This window comes from Osmia bicornis, chromosome 13, assembly GCF_907164935.1.
Source record: "Osmia bicornis bicornis chromosome 13, iOsmBic2.1, whole genome shotgun sequence".
Classification (NCBI taxonomy): Eukaryota; Metazoa; Arthropoda; class Insecta; order Hymenoptera; family Megachilidae; genus Osmia; species Osmia bicornis.
The window spans coordinates 7,031,385-7,055,165 of record NC_060228.1 but is presented as its reverse complement, the minus strand read 5'-3'; the positions used below and the strand labels follow the sequence as shown (position 1 = coordinate 7,055,165).

The 23,781-nt window shown below is 41.3% G+C and overlaps 1 protein-coding gene and 1 long non-coding RNA gene across 4 annotated transcripts in view; one reads left to right on the top strand and one right to left on the bottom strand.

The window, feature by feature from the left end:
• LOC114878620 (rho GTPase-activating protein 7) overlaps positions 1-23,781 on the top strand; it is a 214,236-nt gene that overhangs the window by 13,335 nt on the left and 177,120 nt on the right. For all 3 annotated transcript variants that reach the window (XM_029192637.2, XM_029192639.2, XM_029192636.2), the window contains exon 2: positions 8,476-8,715. In XM_029192637.2, coding sequence (XP_029048470.1) covers positions 8,518-8,715 — 198 coding nt within the window. In that variant the 5' untranslated portion in view covers positions 8,476-8,517. The remainder of the gene's footprint in view (positions 1-8,475; positions 8,716-23,781) is intronic.
• On the bottom strand, positions 20,331-23,727 carry LOC114878621. Its single transcript, XR_003789767.2, has 3 exons — positions 23,648-23,727; positions 21,372-21,768; positions 20,331-20,707 (listed from the first exon to the last, which is right to left on the bottom strand). It is a non-coding gene; the product is annotated as an uncharacterized LOC114878621 (long non-coding RNA).

Genomic DNA, 23,781 nt, shown 5'->3' with positions numbered 1-23,781 from the left:
ATCTTCATTCGCACGGTAAACTGCGGCCACGCGAAAAGAAACGCTCCGTGCTCGTGTATTTTGTACTTCAGTCTTCATGATCGAACGGTCACGTTATTTTCTCAGCGTTTTTCTTCGATGATATTATTGAGAAAATGGTTCGTGACTCATAGCGGTTTCGACTATCGAGGCTTCGTATTGTAGGCCACTAGGACGTGGATCTGTTTTATGTACGCTCGGGTAATTTTAGATTTCAATTTTGCGGTAGAGCTATGATGCTTATTTCTAGTGAATATAAGCTTTCAATTATTATCATAGAATAATTGTTTGAATTTGAGTCTGCGAGGAACCTTGAAAATCATAATGGTTCTTGCTGAAACATCCGCAGTAATAGATTTTGCAGTAATGTTCGGATAGAAAGATCTCTTTGATGATGTATAACGGCACCTCAACACGATTATTAAAAATGGTCGTTAAATAGGCTCGCACTTTTTCCTGTCCATTCCGCAGAATATTCCACTGAAATGATACTTTCTGGCGGGAGTAGGTCGGAAGTCGCAGCTGATCATACGCGAAGAGGATTTTCTTTTCAATGCGGAACGTCTGTTCTTATCTTTAGCATAAATTATTCAAATTACGAAACGATAACCGCGACAGTGTTGGAAAAGATAGGTGGAGGTATGACTGGTGAAAAAAAAGGGAGCAACTGGAGTAACGAAGTAATCGGTGCGTGGTTCTACGGTATCTCTCGCGTGCGAAGGATATCACGAGAAGAGAATAAGAGGCAATAGTTCTTTACGAACGGATCCTCGGTAGTTTCGAAACTGGTTTCGGATCACGGCGACTAATTGGAATTAAATGCACCGCGCTCCCCACTTCATACCGTTGCTGACGGTCCAATGATAAATGCTGAGATAGCGACAATAATTAGAGGTACACGGTATATCCATTCCTACGCAAAGCCGCTCCACACCGGGACACCTTGCCGTCACAATCGTCTTCCTTTGGCTAGTTAATCAATGGCTACGATACTCTAGCTCGAACAGTGATAAACTTCAAAATAGAATCAAAAAATATAGTTAAAAAAATAAACATATACGTGGATGTATACACCATTTAGATAAAGGTGTATTTGAATGAAAAAAGAAATTGATTGGAGGTGTCACCACATGGTCATTACTCAAGCGATTGGCACTAACGAACATCATAATCAAAAATTTTTTAATCAACGCCAAAGTCGCAATGGGTTAAGGTTTGACGAGTTAACAGCTTCCTATTAAGAATTTCAAAACGTCGAAAGGATCAGTGTAACGCATGCGATAAGAGGTACACCTGCGTTACTAGGAAGCCTAGCATCTCGACGCATCGATAATGAAAATGTCAAATATAATTTCCTCCAGACGTAGGTGTATTCTGCAACGGCGAAGACGAGGGTTATCGATAAAGTTCAAAGTTTGACGGGTTTCGCGGGGCCCAGCTAGCCGTCCCGGGCTCTCCCAGCGATGGAAGCAATCCGTGTACCTGTCTCGTTGTACCTTTCATTACTCAACTAAATGTACACAAACGTTTAACGAGTGTTAAACCCGTAAAGGTGTTGCTGACACTGCGTGAGCCCGACGCCTCCGCTTCTTCCCGCCGTGGTATATTCCGTTAGTTTCTCCGAGTGGGGTACGCGCAATCCATCCAGCAAACAGAAACAGTTTCGTGTTATTTAAGAAAAATTGTTTGCTTGACAAGGGAATTAGCGGCTCTTTTATGCTCATAAACATCGTTTCTATTATACATACGTCAGTGTTTGAACAGTGGAATCTCGATTATTGGAAAATTCATTATCATAACGCGAATATTTTTGCCTTGGATTTCTGTGTACATACCTCGATGACGTTTCGACTATATTTTCTGTTGAGAAGCCATGAAAGTCTGGCACGTAATCGAATTTTATTATCACACGATGTGTCGTGCAAAGCGAGTTAGCGTGACAACAATACGCAGGAACGTTCGAAAGCGAGCGTTAAGTGGTTTCCGGTCATTTTACGTGGATTACGAGGGACGTGCGTTACGCAACCCGAAGCGTATTATTATCCTTCTATTTTCCGTCGTAAACGAAGCGACCGTGTTGACTTTTACACGTTTTATCAGCTGGTGTGATCTGGAAATTCATTTGAAGCCCACATCCAGGAAGCGTGACCGGACACTTGATAAACCGTGATGATAGGGTCGTATCATCCAGTGATGAAAGTTGAGGAAAAAGAAGTCTAATGAATTTTTACACCGCCCGCATGGGTGTATCATTTCTATCAGTTACTATCCTCGGAAAATTTAAGAGGAAATTGAAATCTGGACCACCCGCGTGTTTATTCGTCGCAGCAATGCACCATTGATACCGACATGTATTGCTAAACTCGAAAGAACAATACCCACCGCGAATCATTGTCACGTCGTGGCGCCAGCACCGTTTACCTAATTATCTATCATAGTACTTTTAAGAAAAATCGAGTGTGTTGCTCGATTGTATCAGTGCCTAGTATAAATATGGAAAAGACGTTTTGTACGTCCCCTTCTCCCGTCTCTCCAGACTCGCCATCTAATAATTTGTTTTGCAAACGAGCCTTAAGGTGTGCGATAAGCATGACTGGTCGATGAAGCTTGTCATGCGGATTCCTGTCCCCCCTGTATCTTTCCCTCTCTCTCTTACTTCCGTTTTCTCCTGTTCTGATGCACGCCTTATGTGTACCAACCTGTCGAATCGGTTGCAACTCGACTTGTCCCTTCGGACGGAAGAAACGAGGAGGACAGTCTATCCGGTGGAGATACGATCGATCCTTCTTGCGTGGGTGATTGATCGACGATTCAGGTAACTCGCCCTCACCGACGAAACTTTGCATACTGCGTGCCTTACCGGTTCTTAATGCTCGCGTGCACACTGATGCTTTGCGGTAAGACGCTTTGGGTTCACGATAAGAACGCGTTATGAAGTTTCACGATCAAGTTCGCCGGAGTCGCTGGCAAGTTTGATCGAACTTGTCCCCTGTGGTTTTCTTGATATCGATCCAGACATCTACTCAAACTTTATTTGGTGTTCAATATTTTGGGAGCTGGTTAATTACTCTAAGATTTTTTAAATGATACTTTTGCGTTTCATCAAGTAGTATAACCCGGCGCAACGCCCACGAGGGTGGTAAACCTCAAGTGGTCGATGGAAGGGGATAGTTCCCGCGAACGATCCAAAGTTCTCACGCGATTCGATTGCGCAAAATATCGATGTCCTCGCGAGCGAGGTCCCATGATAGCGATCGGCATTGATGCACGCACGCGAGACACGCATCTCTGTCGCAGGTTGGGTAGCAGGCTGGCGTGCCGAACGACCGCAATTAACCTTACGTAACTTGTCGGTGGCTCTTTCCTGGTGGCCTCAACGGCTGTTCGCCGGGAAGATAAACTGCACACAATGCGTCGCACGGAAGGCAGGGTCCGCGTCGACGCTTGGAACCGGCCTGAAAACCAGAAGAACGGTGTCCTCCTCCGTCGTTCTCGCTCATCCGGCGATAATTGTTTTTAGCGCTTGCACGCCACCAGGAAGGCGGACACAACTGGGCACACGCTAATCGAAATCGTAAATCCGGTTGATAAGAAACGCGTTGCAGTTCCACGTACGCGATGTATTCACCACCGTTCGACGATTCTTCTTTCTATGTTACATTATGATCCGGTTTCGATACGGTAGGCAGATATTTTTCTCGCACTGTCATTAACGAGCATACGTTTCTATCCGATAAGGGGAGGGGTTCATATTTTCCTTGAACTTATTGTTAGATACGGATGAATTCGTTTCTTCTAGGCGCCAGTCGTCGCGACGACTGGTTCTTGAACTTTGCACTCGATTCTACATGTCGGGCGATTATGTATTCTTAATGGAGAATAGTAATTAGTGCCAGACAATGTTTTATGATTTAATGACTATTGACATAGGTAGATGGAATAAAGTCTTTCTGCATACAGAACTCGTACTTAAATATAATTTCTTAACAGTTTTGTAATGAAATATTTTCATATTTTCTAAGAAATTATATTTAAGTACGAGTTGATAAATGGTTTCATAAATTTTGACTGGCACTGGTAGTCCTAGAAGTGGATGAAATAATTAAATATGATGCATGGCTACTCTTATGAGTAGATATAATGGTTACAAGTGATGCAGGCAGTAAGTTACACTCTCGAAGGATAAGAATCCAAGCAAGAGGGAAAGTGGTCAGTTGTTATTGTCAAAATTTTGGCAGTGCTCCAAGTAAATCGCGCGAGCAGATGCAGATGAAACAGTGCTGTCTTATTCTACAATAGACGAACAGTTGTTCGAGGTGCAATTAAAGAGCTAAAAACAGATTTTCTGTCGGCTATTAAAATTTCATCGCCCCTCTCGTGTTTACTCGCGTTAGAATCTCAGTTCTTGCGTTAGATATTACACGCATCGCGTGATCATCGATGATCACTGTAAATTTCATATTTCAGTGTTAATATGCGATGACGCAGTCAAAAATTCACTTTGCACGTTCTGATCGTTCAAACATCACCTGAGTAGGATTGTTTAAATAGTTTTTAGAGTGTACGGGAATCGAGGGCAAGCAATTTGAACATTAAAAACCGTGACGTCAAAATTTGTGCAAATTCTACTGAAAATACTGCTGACACAGTGAAAGTTTTCAAAGATAATATCTTGAGTATTGCTCGTGTTGTTCAATTAAAATAGAACAATGTCACGAGAAAACATAATATTTTGAAAAAACTAGTGGACTTGAATATTATTGTGACTATAAATAATGGGTAACTCTAGCTTTTGCATTATCAAACCAAAAAATGTCTACTTTGTGGAGGAAAGATTGTCCTCCTTCTTCGGGCTAGTTAGAGGAATCGCGAGTAGAATTACCGCCTGTCTGCTCGACAATGTCGGCGTAGGACGTGGGAATTTGTGACTGCCGATAGGTCAGCAATGAACGCCTATTTAAGTAGCCATGATAGAGGTATCACGAACAGAATTACGGTTTGCTGTGAAATTTACACTCAAAGGCGGGGAGGAAGTATTTTATTACACAATTTTTATGAAAGATTTATCAGCAGACCTTAAGCTCCAAACCCATATAGAATGTCATTAAACCTTGTCGAATTTTGATATTTTGAAATGGGTCATTTAGTATGCAACAGTAATTAATCTCAATAATTGGCACGGTGTAACACTTCTTCAAACATTTACGCATTTCGAAATTTCCTGAACATTTATAAACTCGTAGAACGTCGGATACTTCTGAATCGAGGACACCGATTGCCGAAAGCAGGAAACGCAATTACGTGGCGAGGACAGGGATACCGTTAATTGCTAAAATCCGTGATGTGGTGGCTCGTTTTAATTCGGCGCGTCTCGTCCGCCGACGAAAACACACGTCGGTCGGTGAAATTCCAGTCGACGACCGTTCTTGCCTGCTTGGCTGCCTGTCACCGAGACGGCGTGGGACGTGAGAATTTGTGGCTCGCGATAGGGAGACGAGGGGCGTCAGAATGCCTCGCGAATAACTACGATACCACCGATGCCTCGTGCTATCGATAGCTCGGCTCGATCGAATGCCAGTCGCGAACGTAGCTTGAACGACTGACTTGAATGAATTAATATGAGCTCGGGATTTATGGGGTTAGACCACCTCGATGAATTTAAAAATACTGCAAAAAATTTTTAAAAATTTGATACTTCTTTAATTTGTCAAAGTGGTATAACCCTTTAAAAAGGTACACTACCCTGGGGCTTCTAAAAATGAGTAAAGTTAAAGAACTTTTTCCAAAAATAATTATTGAATCTTTTTTAAATTTTACACTTCAATTGTTTAAAGATGAATCTACAGTATTGAGCATAGCAGGATTTCCTCGAAAGTCTGATCGCGAATGTAGATACAGACAGCAATGTCTGTCTGATCGAACCATTCCGTATCTACTTCGTGTCTGACCGGCTAACACCGAGCAACCTTTATCTCCTTAAAAGAAATCATTTAGCGGTCAATTGACTCGTGATCTCTTCGTTGTCGCCACGCTTCACACCTGGGTGGCTATTGCAGAAGTGTAGACTGATCGTGTTAATTACAAACGTCTCGGAGCAAGCGCCAAAGCGGCGCCTCGAATCGTGACACAAAGCTCGCGACGGCAATGTATTTTTTTTTTTTCTTCTTATTTTTCACCGTTCTTGGAGCGACAAATATACGATGGTCGCGTTGAAACCAAGACGTTAATCGTATTCCCGCTAATAAATCAACGTCGATCGAGAAACTGGTCTACGAAAGCAAACAGGCGGACCCGCCGCGTTCGAACGATACGCGAAACGTTTCGATTATTCCGCTAAAAATGAATTAAATATCGATGTTGCGCGTTGCCGTCACAGATGGTTAACGAGCCTCGTGGACAGACAGGCGGATATATGGACACACGTCTAATCACGATTTTACGGAATCGTTTCGTACGCGGACGGTGTCCTGAACGACGCTTAGACGCGCGTTCACGTGTCGGCTTGTAATTATCCAGAACGTAGTTTCCATCATTCAACGTCTCAATTTTACACGAACGTAACGAAAGAGAGACACCGTCGCGTTTCACCTATGCTTCGATCACGTCGAAACGTTTTCTGTTTATAAACGACCGCTTTCTAACTATATTATTACCGTTATCTCTGATCACTGGCTAGGCTTAATTAAAAGTTCGATCAATTAATTTCACGGTAGAGCGACGGAGCTTAATGATACATTTATCGGTCGCCACCGAATTATCTGATTGGAGTAATGTTATAATTTGATTTTAATACATGGTTTCTATATTTTTTCCTCATTTCTTTTAAATGAATTTTAATCTTGTTACGACGAAGTGAAGTCATATATAATACATTGGATTCTTATTATAATTTTGTCAAAATTTATTTGATATTGATTAAAGTTGAAATATATAAGTATTATAATTAAATGTTTAAACATTAGCCGTAAACCTTGACTTCTCACGGCACGAAACGCATTAAGAGTTCGAGTGTATCAAGTACAATTCTCTGGCGTGTAGATCGTAAGATCACGATGACGTTACTCGGGCATCATCGTTCACCTGTGAAATCACCTGACGTATTGGGTGCCGGCAGGTTGTGCCTTGATCAGACATCCGGCGATTTTCTAATATTACGTCCTCGCCTAGCGAGCGGCTCGTGTTCTCATGCATGACTTTATTGTTGGCGAGCTCGTTGAATGAAACGGCGCTCGTATCATGTCCTATAAGTATCCCACTTGACTCGGCACAATCGATACACGATCTTGCTGTAGATCGGCTCGATCGTGATTCAAGCCCCGCTGATAGAAACTCGTTGGCCCGTTGAACTTTAAAATGCTGCCAGAACCCGAGAAAACCCATTTAACCCGTTCACGTGGAAACGTTCTATGGAACATATCTGCGCTCTATGGTGTTTCTCGAGGAAATGGACGAAACTGTACAGCGTACAGTTTACTGAGTTTCTCGACAGGAAATGATTACGAAATAATTATGAAATTCGCATGCGTTCGCTCGAGGAGGTATCTAAAGTTTCTTCGAGTATTCGCATCGACTCGTTATGAAATTCAAGCAGGTTAAGAATAAAGGAAGAGAATGGGCGAGAACGTTAATCAATCCGTAGCTAGAGAACAATGGTGGGACGATAGTTTATACGGGAAAAACTAGCACAGAGTGTGGCGAGTAATTTCAGATTAGCCTTCTCGCGTTTCGGGCGGGCTAATCCGCGGAATATAATTAGCCCGGGTGACTAACACGAACGGTTCTGCTAAATTTAGCCAAATGCAATCATAACTAAGAGCAGGTGGCCATTTTACCCTTTTCAAGAGTTTGACATGCCAGGATTATAAGAACTGCTACAACGTGGCTGCTAGTGAGTCACACTAGGACTAATTATAATCCTTTCGCTCGTAGGTATCCTTCGAAACTCCTTTTGTTCTGCTCATTCGTCGTTCGAAACGTTAATTTGTAGCCCCGTCGTAATGATATTAATTTACGGGCTCTTTTGAAGAGCAAATATGAATTAAAATAGATGAAAATCCTTTAGGACCTCGGTAAATCATTAAGGTCTCGCGTTTGGTTTTGGTTGTCATTTCGGTAATGTTGAACCTTCGAACGGCGAATCGTACAGCTTCTTTTACTGGTGTTAAATTGTAGATAATAAAATAGCTTGAAATTAAAACCCTGATACCTAGAATTAACCAGAATCCCACTTTGTCAATTCATAAAATAATTCTGTTATTTTGATAACAAACGGCCATGAAACGAGAGCATTACACCATCGTTAAATGGCGCCATGATATAATCCCGATAAACGGCGTGATCTCAGAGGTCACGGAATTAACCAAGCATTATCAGAGATTCTGGTTACTTCGTATTTCTAACTATTTACCAGTCTTTTCGCCACTGAATCACACGGATCGTGCGTTACTTCTGTTACAGGTGCAGAAGAAAATGCGCGTGAGGTCAAGGTGACGGCAGAGCATGGAGAGCATGCAAGATAGCGGCGGGCTAAGGGTCGATGGCTCGAAAGGAAGTGTCGCGCCTGGTTTACCCAGCTCGAAAACGGTGAATCAGTTGAAAATAGAGGAAGGTAATGATGAAAGTGGCAAGCTGTTAAACGACAGTAAACAGGAGATGGATCCTTACAAGGAACTGGAACTGTACCTCGCCAAAGTAAATGTGAGTCATTTATTAAAAATATTGTACATAATTAATTTTATATCACCATTTTGCGTCGTGTTGCAACTCAGAAAAGTAGATATTTTAAATTGGTTTGAAATTTTTTATGGTACTCTACCATTTTTGAGAATATCTGAAATCTTCATTAAGCTAGATTATGCTAATTACCTATGAAATAATTAATGTTTCTAATAAAATGACATCTCGTGCACAAAATATGTTTCGGACGTGACGCAACATGGTTCAATATTTAGGGATCGATCATCTTTTTTATCGATTCCCTCGTTGCGAAGGGGTATTCAAACGATCCCAACAGGCGAGCATGCACAACAAATTGAACGTGACGCCATGATCGCCATGCAAGATTCCAAAACACGTTTCGTCCCTAACCGCCTGGTCCACCTCGTGGTACGTCGGCCAGTTGGTCGTCTTCTTATTTTCTCATACTTTCCTTCTTTTTCTTCATTTTGTATTTCCCTACCGCGGGTACAGATGTTTTAGAGACTTCGATCACAGGAATTAACGCGTTGAATGACACCCGAAAGGGCAGGCCAGTTTTCGCCTCCCCTATGCCATAGTAATAGTGTACTTTTTATTGATTTCATCTTTTTTAAATTTCTGATAAAACGATTCTAAAAAGTCGTAGTAAAAAAGTTGTAATATTTTGTGAGGAATGTGTTGATATACCTTATCTCTGTTTACAATGTTTCAATACGTTCATCGTAACATGGGTCTAAAAATAGAATTATTTAAATGCTCTGTGATGCATTGGTCATCATAACATTAACAATATTGACAATTTTTAAAAACATTATGATTTATTTGATTTATGAGCATCATTAGTCACCGATAACCCCACGTCATTCAACGCGTTAAGTATTGACTATCGGTAGCCTTCTTTGCTCCAAAATAGATGAATCTTTAAATCCAAAAGAAATCTAAGGTATGCTTGCCTTCCAGAATTTCTCTCATTCCGTATTCACGTTTTATCAAAGGCATTTTACAACCTGCAAGCATTGCGTCATCGGAATGGTATCGCGGCCGCGCAATCGAGACTTATTAGCTCGTCGAATTCCCTCTTACTCTCGTCGCTGGTACCTAAATTGGTACACCTGTTCCAGAATCTCGGCCCATCGAATTAAACGGTGGGACGAGAGAAAACGCGCGACCGGTTCTCATTCCAGAGCCCAAAGCTTGTATGTAGTCGTTCCACGTCAAATCGCACATTATCGAACCTCATATTGGTGGATTTTTGTGAAAATTTACATTTGTCAATTATAATGTGGAAACTACTTAACAGTTGTTGCAGTTTGTAGCTATATAATAGTTTCATTTGAATAAATGAAACTTACAGACGTTTCTACGATAGATACCTCGGCGCACGCGAATGAATCGCTTTTCTGTGGCATTCCTTTTCGCAGCTGGGCAAATATTAGCTTGTATTTTTTAGTTATCGCGGAACATGGCAGATAGAGTAGTTAAACATCATTCCGTTCTCTGTTTCATGCTTGATGTTTAGGTACAATTGATATTACAACGACGAATCATTCGGATTATGACATTCTCTCGAGTTCGTCGTACCCTTGTTTATTTGCCTTTTATACCGAGTGTCTTCTTTCCTCGGGAACTACGAAACACCATCGATCCCAGCCTCTCGACAAATATCCCGAGTAGAGGAAGAAGTGGCGAAAAGGTTTGAGGTCAAAGGCCACAGAAGGGTCGCGGATAAAAATGTTCCTCGTCTCCGTTTGCTTGTCGACCGTCCGGTTCGCACGATCATGGAAAAGAGCAAAAAAAGCTCGTGTCATCGAGCAAAAAGCATGAGAGAGGAGAGAAAAGAGATCCGTTTAAGTCATCTGTTGCTCAGCTTGTCGCTACCATCGTCTTTCTAGGCGAAACCGTACACGTTACTCGAGCCTTTATGTGTAGCTGCGTTACGTGTCTTCCACGGGCGAATTAATTGCTTCGCGGGCAATTAATTAAGCGGCTACGTTGAACGAGCGGAATTAATTGGACAGACGGTAGTCGGTTGTTGGATCTGGCGAGACTGTTTCAGGAAAACGTATCCGATGAGTGTGTGAATGGAGGTGCAATTAAGTTATACTTAAAGAAAATTGATTATATTGTATTTAACACTTTGGATTACTGTTAAAAAAAAATACATTACAATATAATCATAATCTAAACTAATAGTATCTCCTGCAATTTTCAGTCGAGTCTCAATTACTCGACCCGTTGATATAACCGCCTGACGAACTAATTAGAATAATGAACGTCCACTTAAGGCCAAAGCTTTATTCCGTACAACATGCGATTCGCTCGAAGTTGCCGGACAATTAATTAATGAGAGCAATTCGCCGACAGTCCAGTACAATTAATCGGTTAAATTAATTGGTGGGCGACCGTTGGTCATTCTGTGAGTCGAAGAATTTGTGGCAGTTCTGTAAACAGAACCTCTCGTAGTTCGTCGTAAGAGAAACGAATTGATCTACTTCAACAGTTAAGTTCAGACCGATCGGGAAAAGTCATTTCGCGTGTACCAAAATTAGAGCCAATCGCTGTGTTTATCGATGTTTCAAGACACTCTCTGCTTCTTGGTGCATTTGAATGTCTTCCGGCTAAAGCATCTGCGATATTAGAGAAAACGTGGAATAACAGGGTTTGATGGTTCGAACCAGACCCGACTAGTTGATGGTTTTATAGAAAAATCATATAAGTAAAGCTAAACTTTATATAGAAAGACGTATACTAATTTAAGAATACAAATGACTAGTTTCACTCCAAAAGGAGTCACGTTGCTAGTTGGAATGTTGTCCACGGTTAATTAATTAAGTGGCCAACAGTGTTGCGGTTTGTAGAACGATTATGCCACCGACTGTAAGATCGGCGAGCACGGGAATGTCGTTGGTCGTGGCAGCGATCAGCTTCTATTATTCCTACGCGATTTACGCCTCCGTGAATGCAACCGAACTACACGTCGCTTGGGAAAGGCGCGTGGGAGGGACAAACCGTGTAACAGATTGCTCGAAAGACCGATCAACTCGCTCGGGATTATTGCTTAACGATCGTATATCCCGAGAAATGTTTTGCGGTTGACGATTGGCAGCCGCGACTTCGAGTTCCCTGCCACGCTCACCTGTGCCAGCTCAGTCAGTAGGTCGCCGAAAGTGATCTCGCTTTTTACCTACCCTTCGCGGGTTCTCCATTGAATTTTCTTGTACATTTTTTCTATGTAAAGGCATGATTCAAAATAGAATTTTGTTAAATTTCTCAACGATGCAAGTGAAAGTTGGAGATTTATTAATTAGTATGGATAGGCATCTGAAAAATCTGATGCTCACTTTTGGAACTTACGTCAGAAGGCAAGAGATACTGGTTTGGACAACTTTTTTCATCGTTCCTTTTAAAATTTTACGTTGGTTGATCATTTTGGCTGGCCTTGTCCATTTGGGCGCGTGATCTATGATGAGGTAATTGATCTATGATAATCAGATTGTTACATCAAGTAAATGATAATCAGATAAAGTGTTAGAAATCTAAATCTAGCTAGGAAATAAAATAGAAACGAATGGACTGAACTAACATGCTCGGTTCCCATAATCCAGCCTCGTTCGAAGGCTTAAAATTTCAATCAACCTCCGCGATGTCGGGGACACGAATTTATTCCGCTCGAATCCGTCCGCTCGTACGCGTACGCGTTACCGAGATCTCGAGATAGCTATGCAGAGATAGAACATTCCCGCGTGAGAAGTGCAGCGAACGTTGGTGCATTTACGCTTCAGGTCGTCGCGTTCCGTTCTGATTATTATCCGCGAAACCTCGAGCAGCACGCGTGTGCTATCGCGCCTCGCCGCGAGACGTATTTGCATGAGGACGTCGTTTCGAGTGGTGCGTTGCGAATCCTCCTCGAAAACGGACGAACAATCATTTTTCTTAGAAGAAACGCATTTTATTCATTTTATTCAAATTAGAAAAAAATCATACGATCAGCCTAAAATTGGCTAAAATAATATACCAGAGCACTTAGAATAATAAAGTCATTTTATCAGCTATCCGAATCAGTCTGTAATTTAACAGAGTCTTCTTCTAAATATTTTCAAGTCATCCACGGATAATAAAAATTTGCTGTATATAAATATTCCGCGATACGACGCAACCGGAGAACGTAGCACGCGAGAATGAATTCGCAGAAATGTCGCGTGGCTGTGGAGAAAAACAGACACGACTATGTTATTCGCTAAAATGTAGCCGAATAAAATTGTTATGGCGATTATCGAACGTCAGCTCGTGGCAACTGGTGGCTCGGCAATGGTCCGGATCGACGTGGAAATAGAGGGATACGGTAAATTCGCGAACAGGTTGTGTTTTGCATCGGGAATGCTTTTGCAGTTCGCGTGCGACATCGAGATACGCGGCCAAATGGAACACGGTCGATTTCTGGCGAAACGGATCGCAGTTAGGTGTCGTTGCTGGGACGTCGGCCAGTTCGAATAAGGAATTGCAAAGGTTGCTGAGATCAGCCACGCTCCGAAACACGAACACCGGAAATCTGAACGCCTCCGTTTATTCGACTCGAAAATACATTTCCACGGCTCGAGATTCTTATATTGAATTTGCAGCCTGGCAACGACTATCGCGAAATTATACAAACGTTTATTGTCGATGTTCAGCCTTGAAGGCTTACGATAACACAGATAAATATTAAAATCGCTCTGGATACGTGGCCATACATGTTGGTTAAGATAATCGAAGTTTAGCATTTATTTCAATAACTTTATTCCTTTTTGTTGAAGATGTTAGATAGTTCAGTTAACATTATTTTTAAAAAAATATTTGTTATAGCAATTTGTTCGGTAACAATTTTCCTTGAACAATTTTTTAAAATCAACCCTCTATTTTATCATCAATTGATTGGTAGAAGTAGTTGTTGACTGAAGATTAATTTAGAATACCTTGTGTCTCTATTCAACTACTTTACTCCTGATTAAATGGCATAGATCACGTATGCGGAAAGAATCTCCGTTGGGGGCGAGGGCCTCTGGCCACCGAAGAGAATTCCAAAGAGTTTCGAGATACCAGGAACCCCCTCGAGTCATCCAGCCGGATGTCATTCCGTATTCCAACATTTCCCCCCTGTTGTCGCGCTCAGGCGCCGCATTCTAACTCTTCGTTTCTTCATTTTGCATCGAAAGATTTTATCTGGTTACGTCGCGCGTCACTCTAGAAGACGATTTATATCGTGATACATTGGTACCAGTACTGGTGTGATCAATATATGCTTGAGAATATCAATAGATTCGATAGGGAATCATCGTCTCAGTGGAATTGAACGTTTTTTCTTTAGGAAAGGATTCTATTGTAGAAGGCAAATATGAGTTACGAATCATTTTTAGAAATTGGAGACTAGAAAAATTCTCAAAGCAAGCGACTAGTATCGAATTTTGATCGCATATAAAATTTCAGAATGTGCTTATGAGTGTTTTAATCATAGTACGTATCAATGTCACAAGAATATATTTCTATTAAAATTTTAGATAGGTACTATTTTCTAAAATAGTCATCGAGTCTCAAAATGAATTATTATTTATTGGAGCTTGGAAACATAGTAGATTTCTTCGAAAAAAGGAAGACACTTTCGAAATTCTTGAATTAATACGACGAAGTTCTAGTACGTCCTTCAATTTGTACCTCGTAAATATTTTCTCCAATCTCTTATAGGCAGCAGCTTAATGTTTACAACAGACCACGCGCGCGGTGTAAAAGCGAAGTCGAATAACAAATTGCAATTTCATGCGAATGCAGGTTTCAAGGAAATGTAGACACGGGAAAAACATGATATTTTATTCATACGACGGCCAAAAAGCGCAGAAAGTATAATGCAAATAATTTATCCGGGAATCTCTGTGATCATTACTTTTTAACGATCTACCGTATGCTTGATTCTTCGAAAAATGCATAGACTCGTTGCTTCCGTCATCGATTTTCCACAAAAAGATAGTTTTATCGATTCTGGCGAAATCGTATAGCCTTCAGATTTAGTTTATGAGTTGATTTTGGAATAAGGAACCTGAAGAAGATTTCTGAAAAATGTTTTAGAAATTAAATTCAATGCTTCTTGATGCCTCGAATCATATAAAATCATGCATATTTTATCAAAATTTAAGTCCAGTTGCAAGGATAAAGTGCACCTTGCAATTTCTCATTTCATTAAGTAAAATTAAAAACGCCGTGTTTGCAGTCAATATAAAATTTCTCATGCGTAAGAAGCAGTGGATTTCACGTTTCATTACATCAACGTCGAACTTCTACTCGGTAATGTACCTTGTTGTAATGAGCCGCAATGCAACGTGGAGGAAACGAAAGAGGAGCAATAAAAGAGCAGTATAAAGTACAAAGTTGCATCCCGAGTCGCGTTCCACGACCGGTATTATTTCTCCGGGGCTACTTGAACACGATCTAACGTCCAGAATGTAATTTACACAGGGCGAGTAGCCGCGAAGATCGCTGACTCATACGTTTATTAGGCCACTTGAAATTACGGCATCGTAATGAGAAGCAAGCTCGTTTTTTTAAGTAAACGAGCGATAACTTCACCGGTGTCTCATTGACCGGTGTCGCTAATTGGAGGCATAACATTATCGTTAAAAAAATTAATCGCATCCTTGTCGATCGTCTTCGTTTTCCAGTCACCTTTATTAATTAATTAAGGACACATTTTTCAGGAAAATGTTACACAGAGTTGCAAGTATAGGATGTTGAATTATAAATGTTAGATTGTTCGAAATAAGAGAAACAAATGAAGAAGACAGCATTGGAACAGACTCTCGGTAGTTAAAGGTTAAACATCCAAGCAAGTCTTATTAGAAAACATGAATTAACATCTTCATCCTGCTAGTCTGATCGTAGCCAGCGAAACGCGTGATTGTGCAACGATATTGCTATGCAATTAAAAGTAACCATTGCTAGAAAGTATCTAATGGATAGTGTTGCCTGATAGTCGCAAATATCTCCGTTGACATATCCAGTTAATGTCTCGCAGGATAAATAGTACAACGGGTAACAATTAATAAAGATCCCGTACTCGTACGTTTACCCGTTGGCCGTTTGTCAATTTTCAATGCATAATAATGAAAGGTTAACAAAGGCAGGGTACCGTAGCCCGATCTGCATTGAATAGCTGAAATCAGCTTAAACGTTATCAAGGAACGCGACATATGTAGCGGTTGCTGCTTGATTTTTGCAACCTAAGTAATTGCTCGATCGTGGGTCAGCCGATTCTGGTTCATGAGTCATTTCGTCTCGCTGTTGCCTTCCCTAACAGGACACACCGTACGCCTTTCTATGAACTTTCTTTCAATTTTAGCTAGGTCCAATTGAGCTCTCGTAAAATTGAAAGCAAATGATGGGAGCTCCTCCTTTTAAGTACAGGGTGAGGAGCCCCTCATCACTTGCCTTGGGGAAGCCTAGGGTTAGCCTAAGAAGAGACGAGGGAGAGCCTAGATCTCCCTAGGGCACCCTAAGCTTAAAAAAACCCTCCAATCTCTAAAAATTCCTCAAAATTTACAATTCATCTCAAAAAATTCTTGATGCAATTACCCATCGGTGATCCGGGTTTGTTTCACTTGTTGAAGAGAAGTAGAGAAATCGTATTCGTGGCCATCGAGGGAAAGGACGCACGGCCTTGGAATTCCTACGTAACGTTCAAGTTCGCATGCAAATCGGTGGCGAACATCGAGAGAGGTTTCGCGTACGCCCGCGAACATAAATAAAATTGTAACGCGCGAATAACACGGTATATGGGTAAATAGAGCGGACTGTGGGCACTGAGCGAGGAAAATATACGAGGGACGTGTTCAAAGTGAATTCCCTTCAGGGACGTGGCGATTGTTGGGAAACAAATGCAACTTGGTTGCACCTTGTTCTCAACATGAGTGTAACAATTTTGTTTAGTCGAATCGTTGGTGACTAATGTTGTTCGTTTCTGTTTTATTGGGCAAATTGAATTCATTCCATCATATGGCTCTGTTAATAAAAACTTAACAAGAATGATTTACCAAGTGGATTCATATAAATATTTGTAACATTCTTAATTGAAAAATATTTTATTTACTTTTGAGAACTTATTTTAAGAGCATTCTATACTTTGCTAGAAAAGTACGTCACGATTTAAAAATACAGTAGGAATTCTGTGACCAGAATACAAAGAGCATTTCAGGTCAGTCACAGACAAAACAGGAAGTATATGTTGTTCACCGAAGAATTCGAAGTTCAGAGTTCAGAAAGTGTAAGGTAAATGATTATACGATTTCCTGTCCACACGTGAGCGTATTTCGAAGACCCTTAATTTAGTGATACTCGAAGCTAGATAGAAAAACAAGTCGAGTGAATAATACACATTAATACATGGCATGATACTCAACAGTGGTGAAGCTGAATCGACTAGGAATATAAAAACGACTTTTGCTTTATCCGGACGGAATCTTCCAATTAGTATAACGAATGACCATGGAATCGCTGGACTCACCATGACCAAGAATTGGTAGTTGATCACAAACATGTTTGAGTTTGGTATGTGATTTCTAATTTATCCAAAAATCGTTGTGACCAAACCTTGACCTTTCCATCATCCAGGGATAATTATCATTCTTATAAAATTTGCGTTTTTAGAGATCCTAGTTAATCTCCATTATTGGATGAATAATTTTAAATGTTTTTCTGAATGTATCTGCTGATTTCAGTGATAGTTACCTACGATATTTATTTTTAATGATAATTTGTCTCTTTTTGAATAACTAAAATTCTATATAATTCTAAACTAAAATTCTATCTGGGTCATTGTATTTTTCAAAAAATGAATTTCAAGTACAGTTCAAATATTAGAATGAAATAAAGCAATAACTGCCAAGATTGTCATCTCCCAGCAATTTTAATAACAACTTAAAATAAAGATCCAAGTCACTCGAGTGTCGGTAGAGAAATCAATAAATGACTCTGCGATAGATCACCGGGAGGGTTGATCGGTTCACGATGGAAAATTAATATCGAACCGTATCGGAAGCATTTATCGGCAGGTCGCGCGCTCGTTCGAATGCGGTTTACCTTGCCTGTTCGATGCCTTGATTAACGCGGGGAGCCGCAATTAACCTTGCACTTCGAAGCGGTGCAGTATGCAGTCGGTGCAACCTTGCCAGAAATGCAGAATCCTTCGTCGGCCAACGACCGGTGCATGTCGTTCCCTCGAATTCCTCAATGACTTCTTTGTATCGTGCACCCGGTACTTTCACTCTTCATCTGCTCGGCTGGTCGAGCCACATAGGTATGGCTGGTGGAAACGATGTAGCGTGGTTGTAAATTGAAGCATTAAGCGGTGACACCCATTGATGTAGTGGCCGATCAGGGCCGTATGCATTTCATAAGGAAGGTGCGTGACCATGAACCCATCGATTTGATTCAAACTTTGCATCATAATAAAAGATATCAAAATTAATAATTTTGTGAAGTCATAGGGTGCACCTGTTACTCGTTCTTTGCTAGCAATTAAATTCCAAATTGACATAAGATTCAAACTCTGTCAAACTTTGACTATCTATCAAATTGACTACATCTTTTCTACTAACTATACCCTATCCCTGTCGTTGCCCGCGAATCTTACGCAGCTGCGTGTGCTCGGTTCACGCTCTTGGAAGCCAAGCAAGCATTCTCGCCTGTGTGGGTGGAACTGTGGGACTGCCGTACATCCGGCTGGGTGTGTCGGATGCGTTCGACTCTGAGATTACGCTGGTGGCTCGTTAATTCGGCCCTGTCGACGGGGTTTCAACAGAGAAATTCAGTGAAAAGCGAGTCGCTTCGAAATGTTTCGATTCGGTATCTCTGCTTCCCTGTATTTACGCGTAGATCCTGTACGGTGTTCCGATCGAAGAAAGGTTGTAGGATTTCGCTGCATAATGAGAGTGGAATTCACGTAGAGCAGGCGTGTCGAGAGTACGATAGAAATCTATCGAAAAGGGAATTGGAGTGGAATGCTTTGGTTTCAGGTGGTCTTGGGACTGTGTTTCTTAACCCCTAGAGCATTGGTAGACAATTACAGAGGGTATCGGTAAAAATAAATGGGCTCGTAAATGCTTGATTAAAAAATTATATCAAAAATAGGAAATAACAGCATTGGCGATATTTATCTGTTAAATACATAAAATTTCGTCGTACAGCATGAGTGGAATTGAAGCAGGTAGAACGTGTTCCGGTGGAATGCGAAAGGAATGCAAAGGTGTTTCGAACGACGTTGTAATGGTGTCTTAAAATGAAATTACGTATTTAAAGGGCGTGCATAGATAGAAAACGGCCAATAATTATACCGCGATTGAACCGTACATAAGCTTGATAAATTTCAGACAATGTTTGGTGTTCCTAAGAAACACTGATGTCTCTGATAAGCAGAAACGTCGGTACCGCTATGTCGAATAATTACGATCAGACATATTCTCCGGCTAAAAGAATGTCAACGTAGCGTGCAATTATTTAATAAAGCCAACCACTTCGGCCGTGTAAAACTGTTTACTATCTGCTCATTATGTCTTTACACGATACATTGGAGATTTATGCTGGTTGATAATTCAGTCCGCTCTGCGATCTCGCTCGTAATATCTCGATTTGAATACAACGAACGCGGTGTCGAGCTAATCTTGATTTAAATAGGACAGATCGTAGCGTGGCGGAAAATCACTAAGCTGGCGAATGTTTTATCCTCGCGTGAAATATCATCTGTTTAGTTATCGATACACCGGAACGTTTTAAACACGCCCTTGTTTTACGCAACTCGTGTAACGTTGTCTTACATAATCGAATCGAACATTTAAGATTCCTGGTCCAGAAATTGTTGTTGGACATTTCGATGCTATTCCGGTCGGGAGGATTGTAAAATCTCGCTTAATCACCGCTCGTACCAGCGGATACCGATACCACGGTATCGTTCATGATCGTTGGTAAAACGGCAATTGACACCGATTTGCCGGCAACGAAGGCCAAGAATCCACGCTTGCAAATTGTTTGGTCGCTGTTGTTCCATTGATGGACGAGCCACGCTCGACCCAATTGAACTCGAGAGCAAAACAGCGGTAACGCGTTACGGTGGTCCCGTGTGTGGACGTATCACTGCTTTATGAATGGAAGAATATGATGCGTCAGTGAATCCTCGTGTTTCCTGGAACACGTTCTGCACAGGTGTAATCGCGAATCGTATAAACCTTCGCGTCATCAGATGCATCAAAATGCATCCCGGTGCATTCAGAAATTGAGAGACACTTTTATAAAACAAGAAAAGCTAGGTCTATTTCTTACACGTTGATTGGTATACAAAGTTCAACCTTTTATGATTGTTTGAGTAGAGTGGTATCATTTGAAGATCTGATAGATCTTTTGATACAAGATTTATTCGTGGTTAGCTAGAATTTATTACCCTGCACTAGAAATGAAACGTGAAAAGTTTTCGTACGAGAGATTGATATTTACATAGAAAATAAGGAATATGAAATTAATCTATTTATAAATTTATCTTTTATTCATTATTTACTTGGTCAAACGCTGGATGTCTGGTAAGATTTATTATCTTGTACCTTAAACGAAACGTAAAAGATTGTTATTTAAAGTAATACCGAATGTATTCGTGTAAACAAACGTCACTGGTTCCAAATTAATATTCTTTTATCCATTTCAACCTTGAGAAAGGAAAACTTAAAGAGCCTTTCTTCCGCGAGCGCACGATTTAACCAACAGCAGACAAGTGGCAATTATCTGCTTGTCAATGAAACAAGCGAGTCAGCTTTGAGTTACGATCGTTGTCTATATTGTTGCTCGTTCACGAAGTCATACAACATATCCGTATGGCCAGAAATTAATTGCACACTGTTCGACGTCGAAACAAAATCGAGGTCGTGTTGCACCGGGCGGCCATTCGTCTCTTTACCTGTCCACCGGTGGCTACATTCTTCAGGTTACTCTGTAAAGAAAAAAAAAAATATGGGGGGAAAGGAAAAATGTCCACGCGAAGGAAACAAAAAACGCGAAAAATTGCATGGTCGTCAGAGAAGACCGGATCGCTTTCATCGTTCGCCGCGACGAAGCCGATTACGTCGGCGCTCGACTTACAAATCCGACCGGGTATTTCCATCTTATCAGCATTGCAAATTGAAAATACGCGGGCATCCGAGGAGAACGGAGACGGCCAGTCTGGCCAGGCCAGGCAGGGGCAAAAACAGAAGAAGAAAAAACATTTATTCGGCCCCGTGAACCCCGCGTCGAGATTAATACAACGGCCTGGACGTCGTTTCGTGGGCTGACTTTTTATAATCGACCATTGTTCCTTTACGGGAAGCGGTCCCGAGGCGTTACATTAATAAACACGGAAGGGAACCTTGCCAGGAAACACGTGAATTTCAAAATTTGGAACACGTTTGATAGCGGCCCCTCAGAAAAGTGTAATACTTCCTCGTTTGAGGGAAATATTAAAATATTTGAAAAATTCATGAATTGAAAGTGTAGGTATTATTGTTGGGTATCTTAGCGATTCCATATGCAAATATTATCAGAAAGTTGGTTAAATTTTATCTTCGATAAGAATACCGCTTCCGCCACCTTAATTTCCACCTGTTTCATCGAGTTACCTTTCGAGGAGCAGCCGTTCATTTTCTGCCCCCTAAGCGGCTATCGAGCCGCCGATTTCTTCCGAGAAGCTCTCATTAAATTCTACCACATTCTTACGAAAATCGGCGTAATAAAGGACGCATTATCGGTTCCCTCTTCGATCAGTCGCTTACGTATTCCAAATATTGTCGGCACTCGTTAAGTTACACGAAGATCGTTGCATTCTCACGAAGATTAGCAGCAGATGAGGAGCATCGGGTTGCTTCTTTCGTTTAAAAACCAGTCCGTGATAAATTTCAAATGGTGTCCGTGTCTTGTTAAATTTCATCGTGTTCCCAAGATGTACAATTTAATATGTGCAACGAAATTTCGCCTTTTATTTTTAACAGATGCAATCATAAGTATTTATCGAAATTCCTGTAACATATCAAAACTTAATCATTCTCATTTACTTAAATATGTAATTAGTACCCTAACTTAACATCTGTTTCACCATCCCATCTCTTACAACCTATGTTGTACCATTCCCTTTGCTATGCGAAGACCAGTCATTTTATACCCAAACTGTCATCCACCACATTTTTTTCGGTGTGAATGACCTGGTACACAAGCCACACTGAAGTTAATTAGCTCTTCACCCCTCTCCGAGCAACCCTCACGAATACATTCTCTCTTTCTCTAGCCAGCTGCGACACGGATGTGGCTCGTGGAACGACAGATGCGTCGGTTGATCCATCGTGCGTGTGGTTAACTCGAAATTACGTCCATTTAGCGGCGTCCCCGCGTTTCGAGGCGGCTTTGTGTCGGCAATTTGTTCGAAACGAGGGCGCGTCGTCGCTCCATTACACCAGTTCCGGCGTTAATTCCTGTGCGACCGGTGTATATCTTCCCCCGCGGCTCCCATAAACGAGGACTTTATGGGCCGTGGGTGGTAACCGATAACGTTTGCACGTGGCAAATCGATCGGCTTCACTTTCGCCAACGAGAACCCGTGCAACATTATTTTTCGATTCTCTTTCGATTCGATTTCTTTCCTCTGTTACTCAATTATCTTTTCTTGTTCAACGTCGTAACTCATAACAGATTAGACGAACAACGTCATTTGACGTTTTAATAAAACAGAAACTTGATTCGACAGGAAAACAGCGTTCTGTCGGTGCTCGGATATCATAGAAATTAAATGAAACGCGATATCAGCATGGTCCACGGAATTATACGAATTAAATGGAGCGCAATTTTATGAAATCAAGTCCGTAGACACGTAGCAGGGCTTGAACGTGTGTTTTTAAGTATTCTACACCTGGAGGTCGTAACGAGTAATGATATCTTTGGCATTGACGCATCGCCATGAATCTCTGACGCAAAAGGAACTGCGTAACAGTAATCCTTATCGAATAAAAAAGAATTACGTCAATAATAACAGACGCATGAAAGAAGAAATCTGTGATGGCTAATGACTTAATAAAAAACCGGAAATGGTCTTTGCATCGGTAACTAGCGAGCACGGCACACCCACGAGGAAAGTTGTTCACCCAGAGGAAAGGAAATCCTCCGGCGAGGGCTGCTTTCAGCTCGTTCGAGAGAAGATCGACGGATCGATGCAATTTCGCGGCAATTATCGAGCCGTTTCGCGGCGGTCGATCATAGGTGAGGCAACGATCCCGATGCACAAGGTAGCTCGAACACGTAGGCGATTACAAGTAGGTACACACTGGTGGTTGGTGTGTGTCGGTGGTGTTATGTCATCGTTAAAGGCACTCGAGCCTCTCGTTTCATACCGTTACTTTACGTTTCCTCGGTGCACAATTAATTCGAGCCCACCCTGTTCCATATCCTGTAACCGAGCTCCTCGCCGACTGCCAAAACTTTCTAGGTATTATTAGATACCGATAATTCATCCGAAGAGTCGAATACTCTCGGAAGATTGTGTTCCAATTGGTGTCTGTTCATTAAATTTCTGATTTTTAATAAATTGAAGACTAATCTTAACAGTGCAAACTGTAGAAAATAACAATAGTATGAAATTAAATTAGAATCGAGGCTCTTTTCATGGTTCGTCGTCCCAACATTAAATTTCTGAACGCTTCTCTGTAAATATTGGCTACAAGATGTTTAAGGATCTATTTGCTGTATTCTCTTATCAAATAGTGCAGTCCCGATAATGTAATTCTTATCAAAGACACTCAACATCACGTGAAACTTTAATGCATTCAATTTCGACCTTGAATGCAATAAAATATTTCCCGTGGAAGATTTCCAGGGATTCTATGTTGCAAGTAGAGTAATCTGAAAGTACCTCTATCGAGCGTTGTTGCACATTCGTCGTGTTGTCGTCGTATCGTTGCACTCCCCGGTATTATCGACTTTTTGGAGCAATTTTTACCCGATAACAACCCCGTCTGCCCACCTGTTCGCTTCGACGAAAGCTCA